Raw genomic sequence first — 23,789 nt, 5'->3', positions numbered from 1 at the left:
AATTAGATTTGGATCACTGTCAGATCACACAGAACTCGATCAGGCGACTGAAAGCTTGGAGTCAACACTCCGCTACACGCTAGATAGAGTGGCTCCACTCAAAAGGAAAATAATTAGAGAAAAAAAATTGGCACCCTGGTATAACGATCAAACGCGAACCTTAAAACAGACAACTCGACAATTAGAACGTAAATGGCGTCAAACCAAACTGGTGATATTTCAAACAGCATGGAAGGAGAGCCTACTGAATTATAGGAAATCTCTTGGCGATGCTAGAAAAATCTATTTCTCCACCTTAATAGGAGACAACAAAAACAATTCTAGATTCCTTTTCAACACAGTAGCAGAATTAACTAGGAATAAAACCACTACAGAGAGAAACACTCAATCATTACATAGCAGTGAAGATTTCATAAAATTTTTCATTGACAAGGTTGAAAATATTAGACATGAAATACAGGCCATTAAATTAAAACCGGACAGTACTGTAACAAACCCATTACATGACAATGTAGCAATATCAGATCAATGTTTAGAGTGTTTTGCTCCGCTTAGAGAGACCGAACTAGCTACATTAATCTCTTCAGCCAATTCATCAACTTGCATACTAGATCCCGTACCTACATGTTTGTTTAAACAGATTGGTCCAGGAGTAATTGAACCACTTCTAAATATAATCAATTCTTCCCTAAGCACTGGCTATGTACCTAAATCACTTAAATTAGCAGTTATTAAACCCTTGATTAAAAAACCTGATCTTGACCCGTCTCAATTGTCCAACTATAGACCAATATCAAATCTCCCCTTCATCTCTAAGATTTTAGAAAAGGTTGTAGCAAAGCAGTTATGCTCGTACTTAGATAGGAATAACATTCATGAAATGTATCAGTCAGGATTTAGACCTCATCATAGCACAGAGACAGCGTTAGTTAAAGTAGTAAATGACCTTCTACTGACTTACGATCAGGGTTGTGTCTCGCTGCTTGTGTTACTCGACCTTAGTGCAGCTTTTGATACTATAGATCACACTATTCTACTTGATAGATTAGAAAATGTTGTTGGTATTAAGGGAACAGTCCTCTCCTGACTCAGGTCTTATCTGACCGATCGTTATCAGTTCGTAGATGTAAATGGTGAATTCTCCATGCGTACTGAGGTTACTTTTGGAGTTCCACAGGGTTCTGTTTTAGGCCCACTGCTCTTTACTTTATATATGCTACCCCTAGGTCAAATTATTCGTAAACATGGAATTAGCTTCCACTGTTATGCTGATGATACACAGTTGTATGTTTCAGCGAAGCCAGAGGACAGACAGAAGCTTAGTAAAGTTGAGGATTGTGTAAAGGACATTAGACATTGGATGTTAATTAACTTCCTTCTACTTAATTGTGATAAAACAGAAATACTTTTATTAGGCCCACGTGTAGCTAGAAGTAATCTTTCTGATCACATGGTTACTCTGGATGGTCTTTCTGTTTCATCATGTGCAGCAGTTAAAGACCTTGGAGTGATTATTGACTCCAGCCTATCATTTGATGCTCATGTAGATAATATTACTAGGATAGCCTTCTTTCATCTCAGAAATATTTCTAAAATAAGAAACATATTGTCACTACATGATGCGGAAATACTAGTTCATGCATTCGTCACCTCTAGATTAGATTACTGTAATGTCTTACTGTCTGGATGTTCCAGTAGGAATATAAATAAGCTCCAGTTAGTCCAGAATGCAGCTGCTAGAGTCCTAACTAGAACTAGAAGATACGACCATATCACACTAATATTATCAATACTGCATTGGCTCCCAGTAAAATCTCGCATTAATTATAAAATACTTTTATTAACCTATAAAGCACTAAATGGTCTCGCGCCACAATATCTAAGCGACCTTTTGGTTTTATATGATCCGCCACACCTACTTAGATCAAAAGATGCAGGCTATCTGACGGTACCTCGAATAGTGAAGGCTACAGCAGGGGGAAGAGCTTTCTCTTATAGAGCCCCACAGTTATGGAACAGTCTTCCTATTAGTGTTCGGGACTCAGACACAGTCTCAGTGTTTAAGTCTAAGCTTAAAACGTATTTGTTTACTCAAGCCTACCCTGACTAGATTCTGTTCTACTACTTCGCAGTCATAATGATCTTTTTTCTCCCTCTCTCCTTTCGCCGAGCCCCACACGAATTTATGGAGATACTAGAGATCCAGATCCTTTCTGCCTCTGGATGGAGTGCAAATCTTCTTTAATTCCAGACTGCTGGGACTACGGCTGCTCCTAACGCCATACAGACTTCATATAAATCCATAATGAACTTTTTCACACTATCTGTTGTTACCCAGATGAGGATGGGTTCCCTTCTGAGTCGGGTTCCTCTCAAGGTTTCTTCCTCTTAAAACATCTTAGGGAGTTTTTCCTTGCCACCGTCGCCACTCAGTGGCTTGCTCAGTTGGGATAAATTCGCACCTTTAATATCTGTATACCGTGTTGATATTTCTGTAAAGCTGCTTTGAGACAATGTCTATTGTAAAAAGCGCTATACAAATAAAATTGAATTGAATTGAAAAAAAAATTGAATTGAAATTGAATTGAATATTCACCATAATGAATAATGGAAACTTCCTATTCTCTATTCCCTCAGATATGTATAAGTATGTTTAGATTTTAGTTTAATTTCTGTGTCATGAACTTTTCTAGACCTGTCTGCTGTGTACGTGCCAGTAAACTTCCTATTTTCTGTTAAGCGAATAGATACTATATATGTTCAGAAACATGTACATTCTTGTATTGCCTAAGATGTTTTTCACGTATGTGGCCAGACAGTTCAACTACCATATTATTTCCACACAGTAGTGAGCCTACCCTGGCTATTTGTACCTCTGTATATACCTATAAAACCTCTGTGAAATCTGCATCAAACCAGACGTCTATTTGAACTGCTCTGGTTGCCAGTGTGTTCATTTAGACTCTCCGGCGCCATATACGCTCCATTATAACCCACATGCGCTAGTTTTTCTTTTGAGTAAATGAACCAAGAGGCTGAAAAGGCTGATGGAGGAAAGAGGGATAATAGAAGCTGTTATTTGCTTTATCCTAACAATGAATAAGCCGTTTCTCCACTGCATATTCAAGAAGAGATAATAAGTAGCAAGCTTTGGAAGTTCTAGTTAATTTTCCACCAGTGTGACGGTGGTGAGTATTGTTAGTTGCTGGTTCTGATGTTAAGCAAGAACCAGAAATGATCTAGCTTGGACGTACTTGGCCGGCGTTGGATGTGGGGGAAAAAGAGTTTCCATTTTCTATTGCCAAAAGCTTTGGTACTTTCTGCAAAAGGGTCCATTGTAACAAATTAATTTTTTCAACCCCATGGAGAGGAAAGTGTTTGTCATTCAGGACAAACAAGGACAAAAATAATAATACTGGTTTCATTTTCAACTTCTAGTATTGTCCTTAATTTAGTGAGGTGCAAACAAATGGTAACCGACACACTTTCATTTATTTTTTCAGATTAATGTTACCTAGCAGATCAATCATCTGTGGACTTTGTTTAATCGTAACAGCAGCTCATGTGAACAAAAATTCACAGTTGAAGTAAACACAACAGTTAATAATGCAAATATGTAAGTGTTGAGAGTTCAGAGGAAAAACGCTCTGACTGAATGCATAAAGTGTGTCTACACTACATGTGTAATGAGTTTGCATTTCTATCTAGAAGAAAAATGTTTAGTAAAATATGTGACATCAGTCGGCTGTGTGAAAACGTCTAAAGGTATTTGCATTGCTGTAGTCTTTTTCTCTTTTATACTCTAAACTTGAAGTCAAAGGGGCTTCTTTGACAAATGAACCTGCTGTCGCTAACATCTCTTCATGCTGAGAACTGTTCTTGAGGAATTCAAACCTGAAGCAAAAAAAAAAAAAACCCTGTGGGAATGAAACTTGGTACCACATAAGCTCCTGAGAGAGTGGGTGTCAATCATACAGTGTTCACATAACATCTAAAATCTACCTTTAAGGCATGAACCCATCTATAAAAGAAGATTCAACCAAGCTATAAAGGTCTGCTGAACTTCTCAATCTCACTCACTCTCCAGGGTAAGACCGAAAAGCCTCCATCAACATGGCCAGCACCTTCTCCACCTACAGTAGCTTTGCATCTGGATCCATGGGATCCTCACGTATGTCTGTTGGTGGTGGAGGTGGAAGCCGGGTCAGTGCAATGCGGGCTGGAAGTGTCTATGGTGGAGCAGGAGGGTCTGGGGTTCGTATCTCCCAAGCTTCTCGGTCCTTGTCTATTGGTGGATCTGGAGGCAGTATTGGTGGAGGCTTCAACAGTGGTGCAGGTTTTGGTGCAGGATTTGGAGGTAGTGCAGGGTTCGGAGGTGGTGCTGGGGAAGGGGACAGTAGCATCATCGGCAATGAAAAGTTCACCATGCAGAACCTTAACGATCGTCTGGCCTCCTACCTGGAGAAGGTGCGCTTACTGGAGAAGGCCAATGCAGATCTTGAGCTCAAGATCCACCAGTTCCTGGACAGCAAGACCTCACCTACTGCACGGGACCACTCTGGCTCCTTGGCTTCCATCAATGAGCTCCAGGCCAAGGTAGATCATTCAAAGGTCATCTTTAAAGAAAAATCATGCTTTTATGAAATTACATTTGCAAGGGATCCTTATGCCCTCTTCACTGTATCCAAAGGCCACACCAAGTCTTTTTAGTAAATCAGTATTTGTTCACCATTCTCTGTACTTTTCTTTCAGCAATTGCTGATCATTCTGAAAATGCGTAGTTACCCAGGGTTGACCATTTTGATTGTTGCATGTGTTCTCACTTTATATCTTTGGATTGATGTTTTCAGATTTGGGATGCCATTCAGCTGAAGGGTACGGTCTACCTTAGCATTGACAATGCCAGCTTGGCTGCAGATGACTTCAGGATGAAGAAAGATATTACTATGATGTATAAAGTCCTTACTCTAGATGTCTGAGGGTAAAAAGAGATATCATAAGGCACACACAGGTAAGAATTATCAAGCAATGTCTTTACACGGGTATGAGAATGAGTTAGCCCTGCGTCAGTCTGTTGAGGCCGATATCGCTGGACTGAAGAGGTTGCTGGATGATCTGAACCTGACCAAGAAAGATCTCACCCTGCAGATTGAGGCCCTGAATGAGGAGCTGGTCTTCCTCAAGAAGAGCCATGAGGAGGTGATGAATCTTTGCAAGAAAACAAAATTATAAACATGCTTCAGTATGTCAAGCTGATGTGTTTAAGTAGGTTAAGACAAGTTTTATAGATTTGGCATAATCACTTCATGATGAAAAGAAAAGAAAAGGTTTGCAAATGTATTCAGGTTGGAACTCATGTTTCTCCAGGAACTGCTAGCTGCACGCAGCCAGATGAGTGGACAGATTCATGTTGAGGTTGATGCTGCACCACAGCAAGATCTCACAAAGGTCATGGAAGAAATCCGCGAGCACTATGAAGCCGTTGCTGCCAAGAACCAGAGAGAGCTTGAGGGCTGGTTCCAGACAAAGGTGCGTTCTTACTGGGAATTGAGTGGGTAAAACATTGGATTAGTGATTGGAAGGTGATGAGTATAAACTCCAGCACTACCAAGCTGCCACTGTTGAGCAAGGCCTTTAACCCTCAACTGCTCAGATCTATAAATGAGATAAATGTAAGTCACTCTGGATAAATCCCATAAATGTAAATGTACTGGAGCATAAATGATCAAAGCCAGACTACAGTTGTTGTTTTTTTATTATTTAATAGCTTCTACAATTTTGCAGTATAAGGCAAATGCAAATTTTTTATACAAAGTGAATCCGATTCAAGCGCAGAGCTGAGCTGCTCAGGAGTCCAGTGATGACTCTGTGACAACCTTCAGATTCTTATTGTGGAAGCTTAGCTATGTAATTACAGCAGCTACTAATCTAGGACTTACCAATCCTGAGTACCCTTTTTGATTACATCACAAAAACTTGGCTTATTGTAACTCATTGCTATTTTTTCACTGGCAGTCTGAAGCCCTGAAACAGGAGGTCGCTGCCAGCACTGAGACACTGGCCACCTCCGAAACAGAAGTGAACACCGTCAATAGCACAGTGCAGTCTTTGGAAATTGAGCTCCAGTCTCTGTTGGCCATGGTGAGACTAAAAACTTTTTTTGCATGATTGTCTACTGTATGTTCTGCAAAAGCATTTGTGGTATCAAGGCAAATTTCCACCCTGGTTACCCCACCACAGAAAGCCTCCCTTGAGGGAACACTGTCTGAGACTCAAGCCCGTTATGCCATGCAGTTATCAGGACACCAAGTGCAGGTAAGGTCTTACCAAACTTTATCTATGAAATTGTAAACCTCTGAAAAATGCAGTTTTTGCTTTTTCCAAACACAAAGTGAAAGTTGACAGATGTGGTTCTTTACTGTATCTTGTTTTCTGTGTTATTCATGTTTTCCCAAATTAGGTGACGAATATGGAGGATCAGCTGGTGCAGCTTCGTGCTGATCTCGCTCGCCAGTCTCAGGAGTATCAGATGCTGCTGGACATCAAGGCCAGACTGGAGCTGGAGATCGCTGAGTACAGGAGACTGCTGGACGCTGAGGCCAGCAGCAGGTAAACTAACTCAGTAAACTGGTGGACTCATTTATCCAAAGCAGCTTACAGGAGAGGCAGAATGGCAGTCCTGGGAATGCTAACCACAATATTCCCTTTTTGTATTTCACCAGTCCCTTGATTTCCTCCACCAAGACCTCCACCACCAAAACCGCAATCATCACCGTGGTGGAAGAGGTGGTCGATGGGAAGGTCATCTCTACCTCCTCTACATCTATTACTAAGTAGTAAAGGATAGATTGGAATTGTCTTTATTGGAATATAATTCACCAAACATGTCAGTTAAAAAATAAAACATTTTCACTCGTGTTATTTTGTGGAAAATGTTGTGTTTTGAAACATCTGTCACACACACACATTAACTATTTGGAATTTTGACTGTTCAGAAATATTCAATCCACAAATAAAAATGTAAAATATATTTATTAGGTCAAACAGTTTGAGCTCAGGAATGTTGCAAAAAAAACTTTATAAACAGGGCAATAAACCGTTACTGGACTGAAGATTCTCGAAAGGAAGAACAAACATGAACGGTGTTTGATGAGAAGCTTCAGGCAGGCCATATATCTGTAATATGGAGTAGATGAAGAATGTCATATTAATATTTGCTTACTGAAGGAATACCAACAGATTTTGTTGGTGCACTCATAGTTCTTCTCAGCTCTGGCTCCACATTTTTCTATAAGCAATGGAACAGAGCTGGAGCTGAATGTCAATTTAACCAAGCTACAATATTTTTTTAGACATTAAACTCCAGATACTAAACTCAGACATTTAAAGCAACTTTCTGAGAATAATATATTCTGCTTATAAAACAAAATATTTTTACTTCAAATCTCTTCTCCACAACCACAAAGCCTTTAAAGTCTTTATTACAGTATTACAAAACAGGTGAATTGTTACATCAAAATCTAATTTCCAATAAAAAAAAAAACTAGTAGAAACATATCGAATGAAAAAAATATGCCTAAATATTGAATATATCGCTGTTTCATTCATATTTATGCTATGTTTTCACTTATGGAATATTTCCCTATGATATAAGATCTGTGCACAAGTTTTTTGATAGAGCAGTCTGATTTATCTGAGGAGAACGTGTACATGCAGTGAAGATCCACCTCAGCTTTCAGCAAGAACTTTTATACAGACATGCCCTTCACTTAATAACATAGAGCAAGCCTTCAGAGCATTCCTGTGTGAATGTGATTATTTAGCTGTATATCAGTGCAGTTCAACGTTTGGATGATTGCCAGCTTTGCATTGCGTGTAGCTGGTGTGAAGAATGAAAACTAGTGCAGGTTCTTGCATGCTTCTCGCTTCAGGCGTGTGCTTAAATTCTATGCGCATACATTTCTTTGAAAAACTTAATCCCAGTGTGACATGTGACCTTTCTCAAGGCTTTTTTGGATAATTAAGGATTTTTAGCTTCTTAAAGGGGTTCTAATGGAAACTCTGATATTGAAACACTTTTTATGGTTCTACATTCTGAGTAACATCTTGCACACGTCAGAATGAATGAAAGAATTAATTAATATAACATCTAAGGTCACTTTACAGTTTTGATAAAGAAACGCATACAAAACACACAAAATAATAATCAAACAAATAGACAGCCTCGTTAATTTTGAGTCCTTCAAAAGCTGACCTGATCAAATTTCAGTGGTAAAGCTGATCCCACATACAGTCCCAATGAAGGATTTTTTAAAAATCATACCTTGCAGCTCCAGTAAGAAAATGGATATTCATAATACTTTAATGATTCAGAACACTGGATGAATTTGAATTTATTCAAGTAGTGAAATATGCAATTTTGGAAAAACTCCACCAGAGCCTTCTGCAGAATCTGGTGGTTGTTGTGATGTTCTCAGAGAAGTTAAGCCCATCATGTAAAACCACACAAGATTTTCAGTCATGTGTGTAACGGATGGTGAGGTTGTCAGTAGGTGGATTAGTTCAGAGCAACTTGGGACGTGAATGGAGAAAAAGTGACATACATTGTAAAATAAACCGTAAGAGCTAATCACTGATCACCGAGAACTGGTATAAATGGAGAATAGGAATAGAATGAGTACTGAGCCCTGAGGGACTCAGAATAAAGCTGCGAGGTGATGACACTGAAAATCTCAATGCTACATCATAGGAGCGCTCCCGTAAGCATGTCAATAGGCGGGTTAGAATGTAACTTCAGATCTTAAGCTAATGTCTGTATGACTAGAGATGATGGATGTGGTCATTCAGTGTCAAAAGCAGCAGATGATGTGAGATAGATGGAGATGTAGGATGCTGTCTTTTATGTATGGTGTGAGGTCATTGTGTGAAGAAGGGACTGGGTAATAGCCAGATTGTTCATGTTGTTTCTCTTCTTCTGTGATCACACTGCAAAAAATGCCTTTCTTGAAACAAGCAAGACCGATGTAAATCTAGTTCAATTGTACTAAATTGAAGCAAAAAAATTTGCCAATGGAGTAAGCAAAACCGGTAAGAATTCTTGAAAATAGTGTAAATATCTAGTCACTAAAAATGCTACTGGATCTTAAAACTAGACAAATTAAGCAAGTTGTGTTTATTACAAGCAATGAAAGTTATCAGTTATTCCAGATAGACTTACTTAAAATGAGTATTTTGGTCTCTTGATTGAGCTGCATTTAAGAATTTATCCCTTAATCTAAGATTAATAATTAGAAAAAAAAAAAAAAAAGCTTGACAGTTAAGTGCTGAAAACCTAAAACTTCTATAGAGGTGCATATTAGGGGTAACACAGAACAGGTGTTAGTGATCAGTGGGACTTGTGACATAGTCATGTGACATGCTGGGGGTGATGGGTAATGTAGTTCAGTGTGGATTTCAGCATAACCAGGACACATAGCTCCTTCATTGAAAAATCTATTTGTTCAAGTGGTTTTAGTCTTAAAATAAGGAAAACACTTATGTTCCTCTGCTGGAATATTATGCCAACCATTGTTGTAGCTTATTACTGGTTAAATCTAGCTTAATATTTGCTGGAAGATCTTATTAAGACAAAGTTAGATATCTTTTCTTAAAATGAGATTACCTTTCTAATGCAAAACATGCTGGACAAGATTTATTTATTTATTTATTTATTTATTTATTTATTTATTTATTTATTTATTTATTTAACACAAAAATAAGACTTTTGACTTCCTTGAAATTCCTTTACTGCAGTGCAGTTTGAATTTGTGGGAAATTGGATCCATATTGTGTGTAATGGTTTGTAGCCCTTCCCCAGGATGACTTCTCGTGATGACCTTCTGTGCAAAGTGCATGGTAAAGTCATGAGCTTTAAGACAGAGACTGTGTGTGGGATTAAGGAAGGAAGAGAAGGTGAAGAAGGATAATGTAGGGTAGAGATATGTGTGATTTTAAAACAAAAGAATGAATGAAATTATGAAATAAGATTATTTTGGTGATTAACGTATGTTACCTTTCTTTCATGTTTCAAAATTATAGAACAGGAAACATACAGAGATAATAAAAATACAAAATAATATACAAAAAAAAATACAAAAATGCAACAAGACACAAGGGTCCAATTTTATCCATGTTCAGTCATACATGTAAAAAAAAAAAAAAAAAAAAAAAAAAAAAAAAGGATTATAAATAACAGCAAATTAGAAAGATAATTTCATAAAAACCACCTAATATTTCAGTACAACAGTAACACGTCGCTCCTTGTTGCTGAAATGACATTCACTTACCGCCATCTAGTGTTCTTTCATTGTGTTCTTGGTATTAAACCTGATCTCCATTCAAGATAAACCACACTGAGGAGATGCTGAATCAGGGCTTTGCAGGTTTGCAGCAGCTCCTGATGAGCAGGTATGACATGATGGCAGAAGAAAAGAAACTGTAAGACACGTTTCTCTTAGTTGTAGCACAGACTACAAGAACTCTGTAATCTGAATATGTTAAATAATAACTGAAGTGTTGCTAAGTGACTTCTATCCAAGAGCATTAAATCGATCTGAACCAGTAACAGAAGTTGTCACATTTTCCTCCAGCGGAGATTCACTCAAATAAACAGTGACGTTTATATTTATGGCATTTGGCAGACGCCCTTATCCAGAGCAACTTACATTTATCTCATTTATACACCTGAGCAGTTGAGGGTTAAGGGCCTCGCTCAGGAGCCCAGCAGTGGCAGCTTGGTGGTGGTGGTGGGGTTTGAACTTCCGATCAGTAGCCCAACATCTTAACCGCTGAGATACCACTGCTCCGATGGAGCTGAATAAAATAAACATTTCAACTCTATTTCACTTTGCAGATTTTATAGCAGGTACAGTTTAGTCTTCTAGAAAAGCAGCTCTGTCAGTAGTTCCAGCGGTGTGTTATATGTTATTGTTATATGACGGATGATCCAGATAATCAAAGTATAATAATAACTGGAGTTAACATGCTGTCTTAACAAGGAAAATGTAAATAGTGAAGTTTTCAGCAAACCTATTGGTGTGGTGCTGTGATGTTTAGCAACACAGTCGTGGGTGAGCGTACATAAATATAACATTATCAATTCATTAATTGTGTTGTATCTGTAGAAAAACAAAAAGGTATTTTTTTCTATAAACACCATTTCATGCCAGATCTTAAATGGGTCATGACATGAGAAGTCAAATTTACCTTGATTTTTGACATATAAAAGGCCATTGTACCATTAAAACTGCAAGTTTCATATCTCAACATGTCCTACTCAATACAAAAAGAGCACTTTTTTAACCAAGCTCAAAAAATGGTTCATTTGGATGTCGCAGGATTTGTGACGTCACACGGGCAAATACATTTGCATAAGACTGCCCCTACAACAAGACATTGACCCCTACTTTTACATCACTGCACCATTAGCCCCACCCACTCGTGATAACAATATAATAATATAACAGTATTAGATCAATAATTAGAATGTTTTACTCCCCTTCAAGAGACTGAACTAATTTCAGTCATTTCTTCATCAAAATCATCAGCTTGTATATTAGATACACTACCTACATGTTTCTTCCATCCATTCATCCATACCGCTTATCCTTGCTAGGTCACAAGAACCTGGAGCATGGTGCCAGTCCATCGCAGAACACAATCTCACACTCATTCATACACTATGAACACTTTTGGACATGCCAATCAGCCTACCATGCATGTCTTTGGACTGGGGGAGAAAACTGGAGTACCCAGAGGAAACCCCCACAGTACGGGGGGAACATGCAAACTCTGCCCACACAGGTCTGTGATGGGAATCGAACCCCCAACATTGGAGGTGTGAAGCAAACATGCTAACCACTAAGCGATCGTGCCCACCTACATGCTTCTTCAAACAGATTATTCCAGAAGAAATCACACCCCTTCTAAAAACAATAAATTCTTCCCTTAGCACTGGTTAAAATCATTTAGCAGTTATTAAACCCTGATTAAAAAACCTGACCTCGACCCCTGTCAACTGTCCAGCTTTAGACCTATATCAAATCTCCCCTTTATCTCCAAGATATTTGAAAAGGTTGTACACAGCAGCTATGCTCGTACTTACATAGGAACAACATTCATGAAACGTATCAGTCAGGATTTAGACCTCATCATAGCACAGAGACAGCGTTAGTTAAAGTAGTAAATGACCTTCTACTGACCTCTGATCAGGGTTGTGTCTCGCTGCTTGTGTTACTTGACCTTAGTACAGCTTTTGATACTATAGATCACACTATTCTCCTTGATAGATTAGAAAATGTTGTTGGCATTAAGGGAACAGTCCTCTCCTGGTTCAGGTCTTATCTGACCGTTCGTTATCAGTTCGTAGATGTAAATGGAGACTTCTCTATGCATACTGAGGTACAGTTTGCTGTTCCACAAGGTACTGTTTTAGGCCCACTGCTCTTTACTTTATATATGCTACCTCTAGGTCAAATTACTCGTAAACATGGAATTATCTTCTACTGTTATGTTGATGATACACAGCTGTATGTTTCAGCGAAGCCAGACCACAGACAGCAGCTTAATAAATTTGAAGAATGTGTACAGATCTTGCCTTTAAGAATGTGCATTTTTTCCACACGATTCGTCACATGTGATCACGCGGCACCCTCTTCTTAGAATTTAAATTCATTTGTTGTGCTTCACACAATAACCACCAGGTGGCGCATGGAACAACATATTGTAGCTGAACACAGTACATTAAAAATGTGTGTGTTCGGTTAGATCTAAGAAAAATATTACGTACGGTTCACATAAAATATTACGCTTCCTATCAAAACTTATCCCAAACCTAATTTAAACAAGTTTCTAATTGTAAGATTAAATTATACAAAGGAGAAGTTGAGGATCAATCGCTTCTGAAAGTATGTTTAAGGAAATGTGTAGGTAACTGAACTTTTGTTTGTTCAGTTCCTTTAGCTTTGTTTATGTACATGTCTCCTTTACACTAGCAGTTTCAAAACCCTTGCTCAAAAACTTTGAACTTTGTCAGCTGTCTAACTATAGATACACTACAGGTGCATCACAAAAAATTAGAATACCGTGGAAAAGTTTGTTTTTTCCCATAATTTTATTTAAAAAGTAGAACTTTCATATAGTATAGATTTATTACACACAAAGTGAAATATTTCAAGCCTTTTTTTTGTTTTCATCGTGATGATGGTCGGCTGTGGTTCAGGTGGTAGAGCAGGTTGTCCACTAATTGTAGGGTTGGTGGTTCGATTCCTGGCCCACATGAGTCCATATAACTCCACATACCTCCACATGCCGAAGTGTCCTTGGGCAAGACACTGAACCCCAGGTTGATCCCGATGGCAAGTTAGTGCCTTGCATGGCAGCTCTGCTACCATTGGTGTGTGTGAATGGGTGAATGTGTAAATGAGACACAGTGGATAAAAGCACTATATAATTGCAGACCATTTACTATGATTATGGCTTACAGGTCACGGAAATAAAGTATCTCAAAATATTAGAATAAAGAATGACCAGTCACAGCAATATGACCTTGTTGAACATCCCATTACAGATTTAGTCCACCTTTGCTGTAATTATAACCTCCACCCAGCACTAATTTTTCACCTTAGTGGCTTGCTGAAAAGACTGACTTGTTCACAAACAAAATATATCTATACATCACCTTAGTGCCACAAAGTTGGGTTTCAGTGTGGGCTACATTGGTACATTGTTACTACTACACATGCCCAAACAATAACATAGCTCATGTCAGATGCCACAATTCACAGACAATACAAAGGCATCTGGGTGTTGTATTTGGATATACATGATGGATTATTGTGAAAATATTTGCATCACAGCATATTAATAAACCTATCATCCTATTTGAAGCGTGAGGAGTGTCACTTGTGGTCATTCGTGGTGTTCACCATCTACCTCCTCCAGATTTTACAGGCTGAATGTTGCTTGATCACACCCCATATGATTTGTGGTGTGTTTGAGTAACTTTTGCCCTCAATAAAGATGTTTGTTCTTTTAATTAGCCTTCGCATTGCCAAATTGTAACAGTTACACCCTGAACCTGAGGCTAAATCCCTGATAAACAAACTGACTATGCAAACAAACTAGCCTGACAATAACAAGTAATAACTGCCAACCTCAGGAACTCTTGCTATATTACTGACCACATATTTCTAGTTACTAACACTTACTGTGCAAACTCTCCAATGTCATGGTATATAAAATATGGTATATGATATGTAGTACAGTAATGTATATACATCCTGGTGCCATCTGGTGCATCCTGGTGCCATTTCTTCCACCAGGACGCACCATGTAAGGTAAGCAACGCACACACCATGCACATCCACATGGTCTAAAAGAAAACGTGATTCATCAGACCAGGCCACCTTTTTCTATTGTTCCATGGTCCAGTTCTGATGCTCACATGCCAATTGTTGGAGCTTTTGGTGGTGTACAGGGGGTCAGCATGGGCGCTCTGACTGCTCTGCAGCTACGCAGCTCCTTATGCAGCAAGCTGTGATGCTCTGTGTGTTCTGACTCCTTTCTATCAGAGCCAGCATTCATTTTTTCAACATAATGATGGAATTGGATACAGACATATTTCAAAACTTTTGAATCTTCCAGTAAGCACCATTGGCGCCATTATCCACAAGTGGAAGCAACATCACTCCGTCATCAACCGGCCATGCACAGGAGCTCCTCCCAAGATTTTTGACCAGGGAGTCAGAAGAATAGTCAGAAGAGTAGCCCAAGAGCCAAGGACCACTCGGAAAGAGCTCCAGAAACACTTGGAGGCAGCAGGTGCCATCGTCACAGAGAAAACAATAGGCAATGCACTCCACTGCTCACGCTCACCCCACAATTACTACCCACCCACCCATTACTAAAGAAAAGGCATGTCGAAGCTCGTTTAAAGTTTGCTACAACTCATTTGGACAAGCGTATGAAATACTGGGAGAGTGTAGTCTGGTCAGACGAGAGCAACATTGAACTTTTTGTCTGTCATTCTACACACCATGTTTGGAGAAGAAATGGCACTGCACATCATCCTAAAAACACTACACCAACAGTGAGGTTTGGAGGTGAAGCATCATGGTGTGAGGCTGTTTTTCATCACATGGTACTGGCAGACTTCATATAATTGAAGTAACAACGAATGCAGCCCTTTACCAGGAGATTCTTGAGAAAAATCTGCTGCCATCCACCAGAATGATGAAGATGAGACATGGGTGGAGCTTCCAGCAGAACAACGATCCAAAGCATACAGCAAAGGAAACTCTTAATTGGTTTCAGAGAAAAAAATCAAGGTGTTAGAATGGCCCAGTCAATCACCAGACTCGAATCCAACTGAACAAGATTTAAAGACAATATGTTTAGTAGAATGGACCAAAATCACACCTGAATACTGCGGCCCATTAATCTCTTCATACAGGAAGTGTCTTGAAGCGTCATTACAAACAAAGGCTTCTCCACTAAGTATTAAATACATTTCAGTTAGCGTGTTCAATACTTTTTTCCCCGTGTCATTCCTCTTTATTACACATAACTTTATTTATGGACTTTAATGTTGTGAATTCCTTATATTTTCAGATTTCTTGAGTTAATAATGATGTCTGGTGAAAATTTCATGTGAATATCCTCATTGGAAATATATTTACTGAAAAAACTGTAGCTATTGCGCTGTTCACTTGGTCTAGCTGACGTTCCTCACACCACAAGACAAAAAGTCGCCACTTGAGTGCATATAATTTCGTCGTGGATGGTGCTCTAGCGTTCAACATGGTCTCTACAACCTCAGTTGTGAGACCAGAATCTATGGACCCCTCAAGGGCCAGACCCACTGTTTCCATAGTTCCAGCCAAGGGTGATAAATCAACCCTCTGGCTTGAGACAGTAGGTCCCTGCGGACGGGAATCTTCCAAGGAGTGCCGTTTTTATATCATGTGACGCACTTCAATGCCATGTCACCTGATCATGGCAGGCCAATAAATAGTCATGATGTTACACAAGCTTCAGACGCCAGTCACGCATGAGGGCACTTCCCATAGCGTGGAGCTCATGCAATGTTGAGTTCCCTTTGAAAGGGAACTTCACATCCATGATTACACATGTTTTTTAATCCATTTGTGTGAAGCATCATCCATACAGGTCTCTGTTATGTAGCTGTTGCTGTCTGAGCTGCTGTTATAGAAAATTTATCAACATCTAACCAAACAGAATCCAGAATTCAACAGTGCTGTGGTATAATGAGTAATAACATTTTGAGGTTTCATTTTAGGTGTATCTTCAATTACATTTACTATATTACAAGATGCTATACAGACTCTGTAAGGATTTACACTTGAAACAAGAGGTTTAATGTCCAAAAAGACTCCTCTTCATGCTAAGTTTCCAAAATGTTCTGCTGTGTGATGACTGATTTTAACTATAGTGAAGTATCTTAACTAGCTAGAGTAAGTGGCAGCTAAATGTATGCTGATTTGCCAGTTTATTAGGCATCATCAGTGTATTGGACAAATCTGTGGACACTGTTAATAATGAGTCTTTATTGGTCACATATACAGTAGAGCACAGTGAAATTGTTTTCTTCGCATACCCCAGCCTGTCAGGAAGCTGGGGTCAGAGTGCAGGTTCTTTTCATAACATAATGTATGTTCACAGCTTAGTGAGAATAAATTAGGCTTATCCGAATGCAAAAATGTGATTAGATCTATTTAGATTAAACATCTCTGCACACTATTCCTTTGTTAACTGTGTAAAAGCTTCTGGTGAAGGTGAGATTGGCACAGGTTATAAAAGAGAGATGCAAATTTCACATATTTGCATTGCTGTGATCTTTCTCTCTTCTCAAACTATAAAGCAACAAAGGTTTCTCCATCGGGAAGATGAAACTATTTTATTAACGAATAAAAAACTGTTGCTATTGTTTCTTTACTCTGAGATCTAACCTAGAGGAATTTGGATTTGGAGCAAACACCCCTGCAGTAGTGAGAGGTGGGGACACACATGCCCCTGACAGAGTGGCTATCAATCACATAATCTTTAAAAATCTACCTTTAAGGCACATTCAATTAGCGAATCCATGGGAACCTCAACTGTTCATCTACAGTTTGATGATTCAACAAGGGTATAAAAGTCAGCTGAATTTCTAGTTTTTACTCATTCTTAAGTGTAAGACTGAAAAGCCTCCATCAGCATGGGACGCAGCACCTTCAAAACACGTGGTAGCTTTACATCAGGATCCATGTCCGTTGGTGGTGGTGGTGGAGGAGGAATGGGCAGAAGCTTATGGGCTGGAAGTGCCCATGGTGGAGCAGGAGGTTCTGGGGTTCGCATCTCCCAAGCCTCTCGTCCTTTGTTGGTTGGTGCATCTAGAGGAACTGTTGGTGGAGGCTTTGGCTCTGGTGTAGGTCTTGGTTCAGGTCATAGTCTAGGTCATGGTATAGGTCTTGGTTCAGGTTTTGGTGTAGGTCTTGGTTCAGGTCTTGGTGTAGGTCTTGGTTCAGGTCTTGGTGTAGGTCTTGGTTCAGGTCTTGGTTCAAGTGCTGCTGCAGGTTTTATTGGTAGCTTTGGAAGTGGTGTTGGGTTTGGAAGTGGTGCTGCATTCAAAGTTGGAGGTGGCATTGAGGGAGCAGATGTTGGTATCATGGGCAATGAGAAATTCACCATGAGGATCCTCAATGACCGTTTGGCCTCCTACCTGAAGAAGGTGCGCATGTTGGAAAAGGCCAATGCAGAGCTTGAGCTGAAGATCAGTCAATTTGTGGACAGCAGGACATCACCTACTGAACAGGACTACTCTGACTCCTTGTCTACCATCAATGAGCTCCAGGCTAATGTAAATCTTTTCAAGTTGACCTCTTTTGCCGCAGTTAGCTTAGGTTTTAAAGTGTGAAAAGTATGCTTGGGACATAAACCATTCATATTGCTCTTAGACTTTTAATCTAGAAATGCACAGTTACTATAGCTGTTTATCGTCTTTTGTGCCATGATTAAATACATTGCACATGGTTTAACTTTATGTCTTTGGTTTGATTGTTTTCAGATTCTTGATGCCATTAAGTTGAAAGGTACAGTCCAGCTCAATGTTGACAATGCCACCTTGGCTGCAGATGACTTTAGGATTAAGTAAGAACTCATATTGCATTAAAGGGACATACATACATATGTGCCATATGTGAGGAAATGAATGTATTCTTTTAAAGAAATTAGCATATAATGTCTTTACACAGGTATGAGAATGAGTTGGCCATGCGTCAGTCAGTTGAGGCCGATATCTCTGGGCTGAAGAGGCTGCTGGAGGATATCAACCTGAGCATGAAAGAGCTCACTCTGCAGATTGACACAATGAATGACGAGAAGGTCTACCTCAAGAAGAACCATGAAGAGGTGATGAAGCTGTACATGCAAGCAAAATGCTAAATGTACTTCTACCTGTCAAGGAAATGTTATGAAGCAGGTTATAAATTTCAGAGTAGTCCAAACACTAAATGACCGATCATGTTTTAGTGTTTTTTTAAATGTCTAGAATAGAAAGGACAAGTGCAGATTTTTAAAAATGACAAGCTGTTCAGGTACCCTTTGGACAAAATTCAGTCACTGATATTTATGAATTTATGTAAATCACCTTTATGGATAAGTGAGTTAAGGAGCACTGCATCTGAACCATCTCCTCAAACTCTGATGTATTTCAAGGAAATGGTGACAACACGCAGCCAGATGAGCGGACAGATTAATGTGGAGGTGGAGGCCGCACCACAGCAGGATCTCACCAGCGTCCTGGAAGACATCCGTGATCACTATGAGAGCGTCGCTGCCAAGAACCGGAGAGAGCTCGAGGGCTGGTTCAAGGGCAAGGTGGGTTCCTCCTGGTGCAAAAATGATCAACCTTCCAGATCACAGCATTTTACTAGGGCTGAAAGAAGGTCAGGTTTTAGTGATGTGTGCTACTGTTTAAAAAGTTTAATCTAATTCAAGGACAGAGCTGAGCCATTATGTGTCCCTGTAACAATGCAGGGATTAAAATTTCAAATCTTGGACTAACTTACTTCAAGCATCCTTGTGATTATGTTAACTAAAATATAACTCTTCTATTCTAAAAATAAATTTTCATTATCAGTTGGAGACTCTGAAAAACGAGGTTGCTACCAGCACACAGACCATAGCAACCAATACAACAATGACTACGGAGAAAACCAAAGTGCAGGGCCTGGAACTCGAGCTCCAGTCTGTTTTGGCTGTGGTGAGATTTACATATCAGCATTTTTATGTATTTCCTGGTAAACAAAACCAATTTCCTATGTATTTACAATATAAACATTTACTGAAAACCACTTTGTTTCACCACAGAAAGCATCCTTGGGAGTAAAACTGCAAGAGACACAGGCTTTCTACACTGCGCACTTGTCAGGATACCAACTGCAGGTGAGGATGGATCAACACTCATCGGATAGGAGAAGATTCTTATATTGTCAAGTACAGGGCTATGCAGAGAGTTCCTCAGGGGCAGGGGCTCAAACGTAAAAAAAAAAAGTGCTATATCACCAAAGAGCTAATTTGACTACTTTACTAATGTAACTCCATATTCTTGTCCCCTTGGTAGACTCTGTACTGTAAACAGACTGAGTGTGGTCACAAGAATGTATATCAGAATGACATGACTAATATAAACTAATAGTATTTTATTTTTTACATTTATAGAAATAATTACAACAAAACAGCAACTTTTAGTGGAGAGAGGAATCCAAATAATCTTTAAAGGAAAATTTAAATATTATGAAATAAAACAAAATAAAACTACAGGATTACCATCCACAATTGTAGTGATACGCCCACTGTATATCACTTACTGAAAAGTCAGAAAAACTATTAATTACACAATCACATGTACATTTGTCAGCAGCACTTTATTTCCATAAAACTGCAGCACTGCTTGCTGAACTGGATTTTTACTCTCAAATCTCGTCATTTTTCCTTTCAGTATAAAAAGATAAAATGAGATTTTAATGATCTTATATAACATTTTTTCATATCAGTTAGTCTACAGGATAAATTTACCATATTAGATAACAAGGGGCAAGTTACTATATGTATATACTATAATTATATTCTAAATGTTGAAAACTGGGTGGTTATTATTCTGTGCTGAACAAAATGGTTTTTATTTATATTAAAAAAAAAAAAAAAAAGCAATAGGACAGTGGGGGCGGTGCCGTGGGGGGAAGGGGAGATTTGTGTGTACATTTACATTTACATTTATTCATCTCACCTTTCTTCACCCATGTTGATAAGGAAGCTTCCCTTTCTCTCCCTCCTCCTTCAGTTTATCTTTAATTCTCTGCTTCTCTGTCTGTTTAGCATCGTGCCTTTACTGAATATATAACATACATACATATAACAAAGTTACTTGCATGTCTGGATGTTTAATGAACTTGTGTAGTTAGCACTTACAATCACATTCCCTCTCAATCAGTTAGAAAACTAGCAGCGATAAGCTTATAAAATGCTGATGATATTATAAACGTCTCTGGTCAAGTATCCATATTAGTTAGAGGTGAATGCCATGTGTGCAGATGTTATGTAATGTCATTGATATATAGAAAACAAGTGCCAAATTTATTCAAGCTTAATTAATATACAATATGTACATACTATACAACACAAGACAGATTAGAGGTTTGTTCAAATGTTTTACTTTTCTAACATCAGGTCAACATTAGGAGTGTACACAAATGTGTAACAAACATCAAGAGATACAGAAGCTTCACTGGGTGTCTGTTAGTTCTGTGTCCAGGGATTCAAAGAGCTTTTCATTCAGGTTGTGCTTCATTAGTTTGAGTTAAATGAAGAAACAGTATGATATTGAGGTGAGATATTTGATAATTTTATAAGCTAACATATTGAATTCCACCAATATTGATGAAATATATAGCCACTTTGGTAAACATTTCAGTGCTACCATTTAATGACATTTAAAGGGCTGTATGTTGCCAGCAGTAGGCAGAGCAACCTACCAGTGATAAGGACTAGACACACCAGACATTAAGGATTCGTGTGTTGTTGTGAAATGAGCACTACTAGAGACTGAAGCATTGTTGCTTTTCCTGAGCATTTTAGAAACTCCCTAACCAGTGTTGACTTGTATAAACATGCCAAAGTACAATAATATGGATCAAGTGTGTAATTAATTGGGATGTTTCTCAAATCGAAGGTGACAAGCCTGGAGGAACAGCTGCTGCAGCTTCGTGCTGATCTGGAGCGTCAAAGTCGTGATTATCAGATGCTGCTGGACATCAAGACCAGACTGGAGCTGGAGATCGCTGAGTACAGGAGACTGCTGGACTTGACTGGGACCAGCGCAAGGTGAATAAAATCTGAATGAAATCCAAATAAATCTTTTTTCCTGTCCATGTTCTGTGTCTCTGATAGTTCAGAGTTGTTTACATTTATGTTCATCGTGCCTTGTAAGAGGTAATTGTCAAGTTGTTGGACAGAATTGTGGTAGAACAACAAAAGTGGACAACAGTAAGTAACGTTAACAACAAGCTAGCCAGTGGACAATATCGAGTAGCGTGAGCAACAAGCTAGCTTGCTACTGTTGGTGATAACTCCAATGTTAATGATTACATTCTCAGAACAGTGATTAGTACGATTTAACTGAGAACTGTGTCTGTATATGAACTGATCTAAAGCCAATGCTGCTGTAAAAGTTTAAAAGTAGAGATGGGGATATTGATACTGTACTCCGTGTGAGGGCCATGTTGATTTGACATCACTCCATATACGGGGGTAGGAACTGGTTGAGGAGACTTATCAGCTGTAAGTGGGGAATTACAAGTTTAAACTTTGCCTAAAACACACATTTCTCTCATCGCTAGCATAGATAAGAGAATGTATAAATTCCCAGTCCATAAATTAACTATGCACACAACAGGGTAAAGCATTTAAAGTTGTTGTTCTTCTCTGTTTCACCAGTCTCTTTGTTGCTAACAGCAAGAGCTCTGAAACCAAATCTGCCACCACTCCTAAGGCAGAAGGTGATAAGCAGGATCAGAAGGATGAGAAGACACAGTCACCTGACTAACAACAACAAAAGTCATGATGGAATATATTTGACTAATAAGCATTTCAGTCAAGTAATAAAAAAAACATTTCGATCATAATGGTCGTTTTGTGTTCTGTTTCACACACACACACACACACACACACACACACACACACAAATCAAAGATTCACTTTGAACTGTCAGTTCACAATAAACAGTGCTTGTGTAATCCATCAATATCCTAAATTAGCCACTGAAAACATTAATTAAGGCATAAGTTAATATATCTCTGTATTAACGTTGAGTTTAGTGTTTGTTAATTAGTGATGCTAACTAATGCTGTAAATAATGTCAATTTAACTGACTGCACTGCATTAAAGCCTGTGTTCCTAGTTAAACTGAAATACCAAGACAGAATATTACATGTTGCTAAGGAAATTATTATTTTCCACCATGAAACTGCTAGTTTTTTTCCCTAATGAGTATGAATAATTATTTAATTTAAATTTATTTATTTAATAGGCAGAAACATAGTCAAAAACAGGTGTGGGTCAGGCGAAGTACAGACAGGTATAAACTGCATAGACGAGAAACAGGGAAATGAGGACGAGAGCAGGATTAAAAACCGGGAAATGAGGACAATGAACAAAGGCTTGGCATGGCTCTGGCAGCAACACACAGAAACAATACTTTATGCTAAAGTCCCCTTTACTAAACATAAAGGGCATAACACAGAACAGCTGAGACATTAGGAAACAATCAATAACATTACAGAGGCAGAGACAGGACAGAAACCAAAATAAACACACAGTGAACAAAGTTAGACAACCCGGAAGTGTGCACTTTTACTTCACTGCCGGAGAATTCAGCACAAGGGAAATTACATGACAATAGTCGGTTCATTTTCATAATATAAGTTTTAAAATTGTAGTGGAAATGAAAGTTGCTACATAAATACTGTTCATATTCATTATTATTATGTTGTGGATTCAGGGTGAAAGCACTGTGAACAGAGGACTGTACCGTATTATAAGTAATGTCAAACTGACAGAGTATACAGATACAGAGATGGTGAATGTAGAGAGGCCGTGATGGCAAGTGCAGACAGACCGCGATGGTGAGTGTAGAGAGACCGCGATGGCGAATGTAGAGAGGTCACGATGGCGAGTATAGAGAGACCGTGATGGCGAGTGCAGAGAGACCACGATAGTGAGTGTAGAGAGACCGCGATGGTGAGTGTAGAGAGACCGCGATGGTGAGTGTAGAGGGGTCACGAAGGCGAGTCTAGAGAGACCGTGATGGCGAGTGTAGAGAGACTGTGATGGCGAGTGTAGAGAGGCCGTGATGGCGATTTTAGAGAGACCACGATGGTGAGTGTAGAGAGACCGCGATGGTGAGTGTAGAGGGGTCACGATGGTGAGTGTAGAGAGACCGCGATGGAGAGTGCAGAGAGACCGTGATGGCGAGTGTAGAGAGGTCACAATGGCGAGTCTAGAGAGACCGTGATGGCGAGTGTAGAGAGACCGTGATGGCGATTTTAGAGAGACCACGAGGGCAAGTGTAGAGAGACCGCGATTGGGAGTGCAGAGAGGCCGCGATGGCGAGTGTAGAGAGGTCACGATGGCGAGTCTAGATAGACCGTGATGGCGAGTGTAGAGAGACCGTGATGGCGAATCCAGAGAGACCA

The 23,789-nt window shown here is 39.2% G+C and overlaps 2 protein-coding genes across 2 annotated transcripts; both read left to right on the top strand.

The window, feature by feature from the left end:
• Positions 1 to 4,092: 4,092 nt before the first annotated feature.
• On the top strand, positions 4,093 to 7,332 carry LOC108257051 (keratin, type I cytoskeletal 13-like). Its single transcript, XM_017454451.3, has 8 exons — positions 4,093 to 4,596; positions 4,851 to 4,933; positions 5,043 to 5,199; positions 5,368 to 5,529; positions 6,016 to 6,141; positions 6,241 to 6,315; positions 6,461 to 6,609; positions 6,723 to 7,332. Exons 1-8 carry the CDS (start codon positions 4,114 to 4,116, stop codon positions 6,835 to 6,837), a joined length of 1,350 nt encoding a protein of 449 aa, XP_017309940.1. The 5' UTR covers positions 4,093 to 4,113; the 3' UTR covers positions 6,838 to 7,332.
• Positions 7,333 to 17,214: 9,882 nt separating this feature from the next.
• LOC128629095 (keratin, type I cytoskeletal 50 kDa-like) lies at positions 17,215 to 22,220 on the top strand. The gene is made up of 8 exons (XM_053675457.1): positions 17,215 to 17,896; positions 18,104 to 18,186; positions 18,291 to 18,447; positions 18,754 to 18,915; positions 19,178 to 19,300; positions 19,408 to 19,482; positions 21,269 to 21,420; positions 22,033 to 22,220. Exons 1-8 carry the CDS (start codon positions 17,255 to 17,257, stop codon positions 22,139 to 22,141), a joined length of 1,503 nt encoding a protein of 500 aa, XP_053531432.1. The 5' UTR covers positions 17,215 to 17,254; the 3' UTR covers positions 22,142 to 22,220.
• Positions 22,221 to 23,789: the final 1,569 nt, after the last annotated feature.

The sequence above is a fragment of the Ictalurus punctatus genome, chromosome 24 (genome assembly GCF_001660625.3).
Source record: "Ictalurus punctatus breed USDA103 chromosome 24, Coco_2.0, whole genome shotgun sequence".
Lineage (NCBI taxonomy): Eukaryota > Metazoa > Chordata > Actinopteri > Siluriformes > Ictaluridae > Ictalurus > Ictalurus punctatus.
This window is presented reverse-complemented; position numbering and strand designations above follow the sequence as displayed.